Genomic DNA, 10040 nt, shown 5'->3' with positions numbered 1-10040 from the left:
CTCCCTCCTCGACCATGAGTCGCCATCCCCTTTCAACCTCTGCATCCCCTTTGAAATCTATCCTCGTCCCTAATTCACTCCCATCTCAGCATCTGCCTGTTGTTTCTTTTACTGGGAGCTAAACTCCCAACAAAGTCATCATTTGTCCTGACTCCTGATGTTCACAAATGTTGGAAGGAGTTCCCTAATGAACAAAATAAACACACATACCTACCTACTACTACAACTGAAGAATTAGCACCTGGATGACACTCACAAATGTTGCTTTCTTAGAAGGAGAAATCTCTTCTTTGTTCTTGCTGTTTTGGTTCTGTTCCCTCTTGTTCAAATTCACTTCCTGCGAGTCGCTTTGGATTAGAGCCTCAGCTGAATGAAAAATGTGATGCGTTGACGTAAAGAATGCCTCTGCATATCTTTATTTGCTCCTAGAGTATTTACACATTGTTTTGGAAAATTGCCTTTCTCAAATGGCCTTGTTTCCAACCGATTTGAGGAGCCATTTATTATAAAAATTTAAATCTTCGACATAACTGATTATTGACCCCCATAGTCAACTCATGAAAAATTAACACCAATATTGCCTTCGTGTCCCCGTTCAATGATCCCTTTGAGTTTTTGCTTGTAGGTCTCACCCTCATGGTGTATGACTGTTCCATGTCTTCATCAACTAATGACCAACCCAGTTCTCTTTGTTCATTCTAACCTCGAAGCAATCTGCTCATTCCAAGTATACACAAAAATGTTACCCCACATTCTCACCCTCACAGTCAATTTCTTCTCCTTTTACCTTCAGCCTGTTTGCTCTGTCATGATGACCTTTGAAAACCTATGCATTACTGCATAGCTCTTCAACCTGTTTTTCCCATCTTTGCTTACTTCCCCATTAAAATAAACCATTCGACGGCCTCACTGAAGGCCTCCATCATTACAGTCAATTTGCTGACCTTACTGACCACTTTCACAAGTGGTCGAGCATTTGCAGTATCAGTCTCTAAAACTTCAATCAATGTATCAGAATGTGAACCTCAAACCCCGGTGATATCAACAAAAGGTTCTCCAAACCCTTCAGGGTCATAAAACAACAATGAAGATTGTGAGTCCCTTGATCCCAAATAGTACCAGGAGATAATAAATCAACTTAGCATCAGACCCATCTGTTCCAGACCCCCCTCCAGTGTTAATCTCCACTTTTATTGCTCTTCAGCCCAAAAGCAAAGCAGAGGGTGGGAGACGTGTCTGTTACCTGCAAACACAAACTCAGCTCATGCTTAGTTTGATCCAATCCATTCATTCATTACTGATAGATCACCAACCTCTCATGGTTAGCGTATCCAAATGTAAGGGTGTACTACTTGTTGAACATTACAGGATGACCGTCTGTAACAAATTTCCATATTTCGTGTACTGGTGCTATAAATGTTCCTTTGATCAGACATTTGCTTCAATCATCAAGATACTGTATCAAGTGTATCGTGCACTATACACTCAATAGCAGCACTCAACAATTTACCGCCCATCTCTGAATTCAGGAGAAAACTCGAAAAACTACAAACATTAATCCAAAAAATCGACAATATATACAACAACTCTCCTAATTCTTTATCACCTTCATTCCTCATTTAAATCTTACACAACCTTATCTCTTTTATTTTCAATGACTGATTTCCTTTTTTTAAAATCAATCTTCCCTACGGGTTTAAGTCTAGTTTCAGCTGACACTCTCAGCAGTGTATAATCTCTAGTCTCCTCTTCCTGGAATGTGAGTCGTAAACCGTAGAGACTGAGGGTGCTTATCTGAGCTGTTGGAAAGCAGCGGGGGTCGGTGTGTCACCAGTTAGTTGTTTAGGGCTCGTCTGCTTTGTCTCCATCAAAGCAAGTGGCATCTGTTGCTGTGGTCACCACATATGGGGAGGTGGAGGCTGGGGTGTGCCCAACCTCTGGTTCTGCCTGGGCAGCATTTGACGGGAAGACCGTGGAGGAGCTGCACTGAACTGCATGTTCGTTGGACATATTCTTGACCAATGACCCGTCTGTCCGCATAAGTAGCATTCATCTCCTCTTCCCCTATTATTTCCACGTCCTCTGCCTCTGCGCTGAGGTGGTGGTTGCTGGTCAACCATTGAACGGTCTCTGACTGCTGGGGCTGGATATTGGGCCTCTGGAGGAACGGGGTATTGAGGTTGTTCATCTCTCGCCGACAGTTGTTTCCTGACTCTCTGTTTTTTCGTTGCTTCTGCATCTGCTGCTGCCAGTTGGATCTTCAGGAGTCGATGCGTCATCGTCCCCAGTTCTTCTTGCCTTCTTGTCTCCGCAGCTCTCTGTATTTTGTAGAAGTGGGTTAGATGGTCTCTCCATGTGCTTTCATCCATGTCGTCCAGTCCCACTACTCCCTCCAACGCTGTTTGAACAGCCTGGGGCAAGCCTTGCTGCACAGTGTGTCGCCAGGTTACTGCAGTAGATTTGTTATTGTTGTGTCTTTCTCCTGTGGACAAATGCCATTCTGTTTCTGCTCTCCTCAGATATTGAGACATGTCTTCACCTTGTTTCATACTCAGACCCATCAGGATGGACATACTTGGCTTTGTAGGCCAGATGTTTCGCATTGTGGCCCAAAATACTCCTCTGACCTTATCAAATGGAGCCTCATCCTCTTGGTTGGTGGTTCCCGCTCTTGCTTCTAAGGCTCTTAGGTTGACTGTTCCCTCTAGACGGGCTATTAAGGCTCTCATATCTCCAAGACCCAACTTATCTTCTATTGTGTATTTTTCAAAGAGCAGGATCCATGGGTTAGCTCCTTCTCCCAATGGCGGCAGTCCCTTCTCCAGAGCTTCCAGGTCCCGATGGCTCCAGGGCACAAACTCGCTCTGACCGTTGGCTTTTCTCAGTAGTGGGCACTGTGGGACAGGGGAGGCTGCAAGTGGCTCATTTCTTACCGGGAGAATGTAGTCTGCATAGTGGTTTGGAGCCTTCTTCACCAGGATACAATGCCTATTGTGATGACATCCTCCATCAGCAACCTCTCCTTCTTTGTCGTTGTTTGGATGGGTCCTCTGCACGTGTATTCTGATAGACAGGAGTCCTGAAGTAATATACAGCTCCTCTGCGGCCTCCTGGTATTCACTTGGTGTTTTACGGCCATGTTCACAGCCACCTGCTTCCTCCTCTCTGGCCCTGACAAGCAGTTCCTGTGTCGTAAGCGCAGCCATCATGCAACCTGGAATACTCTAAACAACCGCTAAGCTGTCCCTTCTGTCCTAGGTGGTACTCTGTCACTAACTGTAAGAAAAACCCAAACTAAGTCACCCCTAACAGCTGTCCGAGGAAATGTCAAATTGAACTATCAACTGGAATCGACACAGTAAAAACAAATAACCAAATCTAAAAAGTAAGGAGGGCAATTTACAACATCAAATCAGTCCAATAACTGCCGTGTAATTACTAGAACTATCCTGTTAGACCACTAAGTTAAATCAACTTATCATTACCTCTAACCTCAAAATCGAATCAATCACGGAACTGTAAAAATTAGTATAATCAATGATCAATGCCAAAGACTATGATTACAATTGTACAGAGGAAAAAGAGAAAGAATTAACTATATCTCAAATCAAAACTCAATCTTCATTCAAAATTCAAAAGTCTAAAAATTAAACTTCAATAAAGTTAATCTTGATGTCTAAAAATGAATTACTCCAAATTATTAATCAAGGTTACAAAATTATTCAAAGTTATGATGATACAGTCAAACTGCCGGCAATATTAATCAGGAAGTATAGCAGAAGCACTCCCCCACAAATGTCGCCAGAGATTATACCACAATATAAACAATGATCCACCCCCAACCCAGAGACAATGCAATGACAGTCAATCTGGTTTCAGCTAAACATTGGGGATCGAAATCAAACAATTCATAACAGGTCCACAAAAGCGCCACATCAAAATTAGCTCAATCTCCAATTTCAATCCAAAACAAATGCAGGACTATTACAAACCATATTCAACGTAACAATACAGCACTTTACTATTTCAATTAAACGTCAACACCAATCCAGATATCCGTCAAGTTATCTTATCAATCTTTACACTATCCTAGTTAGTAAAGGCAAATGTGCATCAAAGTCACCGTCCGAACACGGCAAGTGAGGAAATTGAACTCCCCCCTCTTGTAATTCCCTCTACATCCACCAGATGGCACACTCAGGGGCTTCCCCTCACGATGTGCACTTACTCCAACCACATGTGGCGCTGTTCAGCCGATAGCTGAAGATCGAACACAGAACTACCAAAGAGGAAGTGCCTCACACCTCAGCACATGGATCGTAAAACGCTGTGTGCCGGCGTAGCAAAGAACAATGGGCTCAAGCTAACTGCTAACCCACAACGTGGTCAAGCTATCAGCACCCCGCAAGCCCCGCTATTACCCCAATGGAATTACCAATGAGACCCCGTTAGCCGCTAGCTAGGCAGCCCACGTGGTCCGGGTTGGACTACTCACCAACACCTTAATATGCTACGGTTTTACAACCCGACGCCGGAGATGATCAGTCTCCAGTTCGGATTCTATACATATATATACACTGTTAAACAATCACATACGCGTATTAAAACATAATTTGGAACATCCATACATCAATCAAGCACATGCACCCCGCAACTCCAACACTCACGCACCACGTACTAACACTCACTCACACTCACACCACATGCAGATGTATATACACTATCATTTACACTAAAGCGCATATCCGCCACCCACCCCCTTCTAGACAACCTATATACCTAATTCATAGGATTTCTAGAGGGTGGAAAATGTTAAGCAGATCTTACCAGTCGCCGCTGGATTTCTCCTTTACTATAACCTCCACCAGTCGCCGCTGGATTATAACTTTAAGCAGGACTCCTGGCCTCTAAATTCAAGGCAGGACTCCGGGCCTTCAACCCTTTCTTATCATCAGGACTCCAGGCCTCTAAAGCTTCAAGCTTCCTTAATCTTATCCGTAAGCCAATTCCGTAGAGCAAGCTCCCCCCCCCCAATCTATTAAATCCTGCAATACCTAATTGTGAAGGACTTTATGCACAGAGAGGGGAAATGAAGAGAAGAGTCTTCTCTAAAGACGCCGTAATTATTGTGGGAAACCTAGTGGACAACATGCGCATCGTCACACCTCATGCGAACCCCCTAACCAATCCCATACGGGTCTACTTGTATGATTTTATCCTGCTGGTCTTTATGTCTCAGCAGACCAGTTCGCCGCCTGGATTTTTCTAACGCTCTAAGTGTGTACCTGAACGCACCAAACGCGCGTGTTTGGAATTTCTAAAAGCCGGCTCCCATTCGCATTCACTTTGCAAAAGTATGTCCCCACTGTTATTCAATATCAGCTTATTATATTCACCCAAGTCATTAATGTACTAGCCTTTAGTCTTTAGCATCTAAGGCCTTGCCTCATGGCCGACTGCCAGCACCACTCTAAATCTTCCCAAACCTACCTATCACAGAATTCATGAAAAAGTTTGTTTTACCTTGTTTGTACCCGTGGTACTTGCAGTCAAACCTCTCAGCAACGCCTTTCCCCAACGAGAGCCCCACGTTGGGCGCCAACTGTTAAGGTTTCGGAAGCTCTCGAGGGAGGACTCAATCCTTTGTTCTCGTCCCGGCCGGAAACGAGGACACGAATGAGTCAATTCGTTTAAATTCAAAAATCAAAAGTTATTTAATAACTGAACAACGTAATAGGGATTACAATTACAAAGTGAAATACTAAGCGAACAGTGGAATATTTCGCGAAATAGAGAATCCTCTGAGCAAGTCTGAAGTGACTTATCAACGCGGCTGCAGGAGAAGTTCTAACAGTCTTTTCCCCGCCATGGTCCTTTGAAAACTCTTGAGGTGTGTCTTCTTTGGTGCATTTGAATGTCATTGGCCTCTTCTCCAAAGGGTCACCTCCTCCATTGTCCCCTTCACGTCGAGGTGTGAAGCTGCAGCTGTAACCTGAAACCTCTCTGTCCTAGCTGTCCCTCACATTCCAATGCACTCAATGTAGATACAGTTGGCTTTATGCCTCAATGAGTGAATTTAACAAAGCATACATCGTTTAAGTCTTCATCTTATAACTAGTACACTTTAATTACAACAACCCATCATTAATGATCACCGTTCATCACACTTCATCATAAGATCTAAAACAGTTCATGTGGTTCAATTCTCAAGACATTTGCCTCAGTCGGCTGCCTTACATTAAGTTGTTCATTTATTACCTGACAGGAGAAAAAACTCCCAAAAAACCCTTTTTGGGGATAAAATTGGGAGAAATCCATAAAGAACGGCAATTGGCATCCGTCCCCAGGTTTTAACATCACATTGTGACAGAATGTAAATGTGTACAGTGTTTATATGATTTAAATGACTATGAATTGTGTTTGATTGAAATTGCATTCACTTCATCTAACATGTTAATGTAATAACTAATATCTAATAACACACAAACTATAATTCTATCACTAAACATCATTACACGCACTACAATTTCCTGACTAGGGGTGCACTTCTGGCTTAAATCCCTAACACTACCTCAGCCACCAGCCAGCAAAGCACGGAGCTCAAAGGCTCCCCATTTCAAACTGACAAGCACTGAAAAGTTCCGGACACCTGCCTTTTAAAGTGATGCTTGTCTCTGCAGTTCTATCCTCCTTTTATGTCGTTTGCAATTTGAGGGCAGCGCAGGGGAGAGGGTTTTTTTTGAGAGAGAGAGTGAAAAAAAAGGGGTGAGTGGGGTACTGTGTGTGTGTGTGTGTGTGTGTGTGTGTGTGTGTGTGTGTGTGAGTGTGTGTGTGTGTGTGTGTGTGTGTGTGTGTGTGTGTGTGTGTGTGTGTGTGTGTGTGTGTGTGTGTGTGTGTGTGTGTGTGTGTGGCTTAAGTTTTGATGGGGGGGGAACATGGCTGCGGGCCAACGGTGGAACAAAGAGGGGACACTCTTTACATGCATAGCCAGACAGAGTAAACTAGCCAGCAGCGCTGCCAGAAAATACAAGGCTCGAAAACAGACTCCGAAGAGGCAACGGAAAGCGGGGCAGAATATCAGAATATCCCAAACATCTACTTGCTCCGCCACGAAAACCATTCATGCATCGTTCACGTCTGGTTAAAATGAGAAATGTATTAGGTCGGGTGATTACGGGGCATTAAATGGCACAAGCTGCTTACATTTAATTGTGTTTGTTTTCAATACGGAGCTGTGTGGCCGCGGGAAAACAGCAGCTATCCCTCCGCAAACACCCGCATGATTAAAATATGGGTGCAGCACAGCAACAGAGGGACGGGGGAGGGGGGGCGCTGTAGCTTTTGAACAATTCCTCAGTGCCATGACACTTTAGAAGAATGATTTTCTAAAGCGCAGCTTTTTCTTCCCGTCACTGTTATTTTTAAGAAGGAGGCGCAGTGGATTCCCCTCCCTTTATTCCCTCTATTTTTTCCCCCCTACTGAAATCAGCTTAAAGCTCTGCAACGACTTTGCCCTCTAAAATAGGAGAGCCACTCCATCAACGAAGGAGATTCTGACAAAAAGTCTTGAGGGCGTTACGCCACCCTGCCATCACCAGGTTCCCCTTCCATACAGCCTCCGCCGGTGACTGGTAAATGCCACTTTCAATCTCTCTCCTTTCTCTCCCTTTTCCCTTTTCACTCCCGATTCCTTGCGACTCAATGGGTGTGTTAAGTATTGTGCGTTCTGACGGGGACGGTGAGTCAGTCGGGATCATTAAAAGCAGGCCGAGATTTGGCCAGATCAAAATAATTAACTGGAGAGGTCACACGCTAATGAAATGAAATGGGGGCCTGAAAGGAGCCCCTAAAGTTCCAGGGGTGGGCAAACTACGGCCCGTTCGGCGTTTTGATCCGGCCCGCAGAGTATTATGAATTATAAATTATAGTAACGACCGCTGCAACACTTCTCCGTTCCCGATTTGAGTTTCCCAAAGCTCGATGACGGCAAAATACCAGCATCGATGTTTCTTAACTCAAGTCGGGAACGGAGAAGCGTTACAGCGGTATTTACGTGCCGTGCTTTCTGCAGCGCATCAGGCTGCGAGTCCAGCTGCTGCTGTCTGCGCTGCTCACCTCCACCCACCCACGGGGACATGGTCCGTTTTATACGGCAAAACGAACGCACATCAGACCCACGGGACCGCGCCGCCCTGCGCGCTCAGTATAACAATCGGGAAAGCTGATTGTTTTCCAAAGCTGAGCGACGCAAGTTGGTTTTGTGATTTTGCTTTTGCTGTGGACGTACTAACACACATGAATGTGCTGAACATGAAGCTACAAGGGAAAGATCAGTTTGTGCATGAAAATGTACACAAACGAGAGAGTGAGAGCCTTCAAAGCCAAGTTGACTTGGCTCACTGATCTTCAATGTGACGCCGTCTTAAAGGAGAAGTTCAACCCCCTTAACTTGGCTGAATTCTATGCTTCACTAAGCGAAGCCCAAGTTTGCAAACAGGATGCTGGTGTTGTTTGGCTCTACTTAGGTGGTTGAGCAGACGTTCAGCGTGATGAAAACCAACAAATCACGCCACAGATCCCAGATAAGGATGAACACCTCAGATCTGTCCTGAGAATTGCCAGAACAAAAGTGACACCAAACTATCATGCCCTGGGGAAAAAGGGGGACCAACAACACCGTTCCCACTGAAATACAATGTAATGTAAAAATGTAAGTTCACTTTACTTTTTAGTTATTGGCTTTTACTTAATAATAATTTATATTGGTTGACATAAACACTCTCTATCCATCTGATACCGGCCGGCCTGTCTGTCAAATTTTACGGTGCTCACTAATCCTCCCTTCACCTTGTTTTTGGGAGGGGTCAGAACTCTGCATTGGTAAGCCAGGGCACCTCTGCTGATAATAGGTTGTGGGGTGCCGGGGGGACCTGGAACTATGGATTTTTGTGTGTGTGTCTGTGTGTGTGTGTGTGTGTGTGTGTGTGTGTGTGTGTGTGTGTGTGTGTGTGTGTGTGTGTGTGTGTGTGTGTGTGTGTGTGTGTATGTGTGTCTGTGTGCGTGAGAGAGGGCGAGAGACTGAAAGAGAAAGATGCAAATAACATCCATCCCAACGTGTAATTTGAGTCCATTCTGACTTTTTTTTTCTGAAAACAAGAGAAACTGTTCCCTGGAGCAGGTTTTCTTTTTTCGGTTGCTTTAATGCAAATCAGTTTTACGTAATAACGTGTGATTTAGGGGTGGAAGGCAGTGAGGCCACCCTTCCTGTTGGTTTCCAGGAATGAGCAAAGCTTCAATAAGGACAGTTTGAGATGCAGTTTACTGAAGGAAAAGTACAGAACTATTGTCAGCTACGTGAATTTGCGATAACCGGGAACTATATCAGTGAGATGAACGTTAATTATTAAAATGCTTCTTTAATGGATTGAAAGTCCAAAGTCCAGAACTTGTAAAGTTAACGTACTTAGGTAGGTTATTCCTAAACAGAGACTCATACAAACATTATGGTATAATCCAAATGTGCATATCTAGGTCTATGAGTAAAATGTAGCCAACATAAGGCAGTGAAAACAGGCATAGAAAAAACGTTACTAAGGTTCAACATCACTGAACCTCCCTTTACCGTTTTTTTCAAAGCCCAATCCTTCATGTGCTCTCATGTGTCCGTGTAGAATGCTTAAAAAACAAACCATTCATGACTAAGACCAAGTGTACACTCTGCTTTGATGCAATAAAGACGTCCCTTTTATTGTGGCATGCAGAGATATTCAAAAGACTTCTAAAAGAAAATAATAAGAAAAATATATAAGTGACCTGCTGTCTGCCTGAATTGAACAATAGAAGAATGAAGCTCGGGATCCGATGCTGGAGGCGATGCGTGTCAGAGGCTGATGAAGCCGATGTGTCACCGTGAGCAGGTTCTCCAGGGGCAGGCTGCAACCTGTCGAGGACCCAAGGACATGGCTGTGTGTGCGTGTGTGCGCGCGCGTGTGTGTGTGTGTGTGTGTGTGTGTGTGTGTGTGTGTGTGTGTGTGTGTGTG

General features: G+C 44.3%; 1 protein-coding gene across 1 annotated transcript; it reads right to left on the bottom strand.

Annotated features, from left to right (window-relative positions):
• Positions 1-1680: 1680 nt before the first annotated feature.
• Positions 1681-5558, bottom strand: LOC144391254 (uncharacterized). Its single transcript, XM_078097855.1, has one exon. It carries the CDS (start codon positions 3207-3209, stop codon positions 1896-1898), a length of 1314 nt encoding a protein of 437 aa, XP_077953981.1. The 5' UTR covers positions 3210-5558; the 3' UTR covers positions 1681-1895.
• Between the last annotated feature and the right edge of the window lie 4482 nt (positions 5559-10040).

The sequence above is a fragment of the Gasterosteus aculeatus genome, chromosome Y (genome assembly GCF_964276395.1).
Source record: "Gasterosteus aculeatus chromosome Y, fGasAcu3.hap1.1, whole genome shotgun sequence".
Lineage (NCBI taxonomy): Eukaryota > Metazoa > Chordata > Actinopteri > Perciformes > Gasterosteidae > Gasterosteus > Gasterosteus aculeatus.
Note: the sequence above shows the minus strand (reverse complement) of the source record. Positions and strands in the feature narration are given on the sequence as shown.

What these genes read in the sequence shown, in the direction of transcription:
- LOC144391254 (XM_078097855.1), bottom strand. Translation starts at nt 3,209, where the DNA reads ATGATGGCTGCGCTTACGACACAGGAACTGCTTGTCAGGGCCAGAGAG.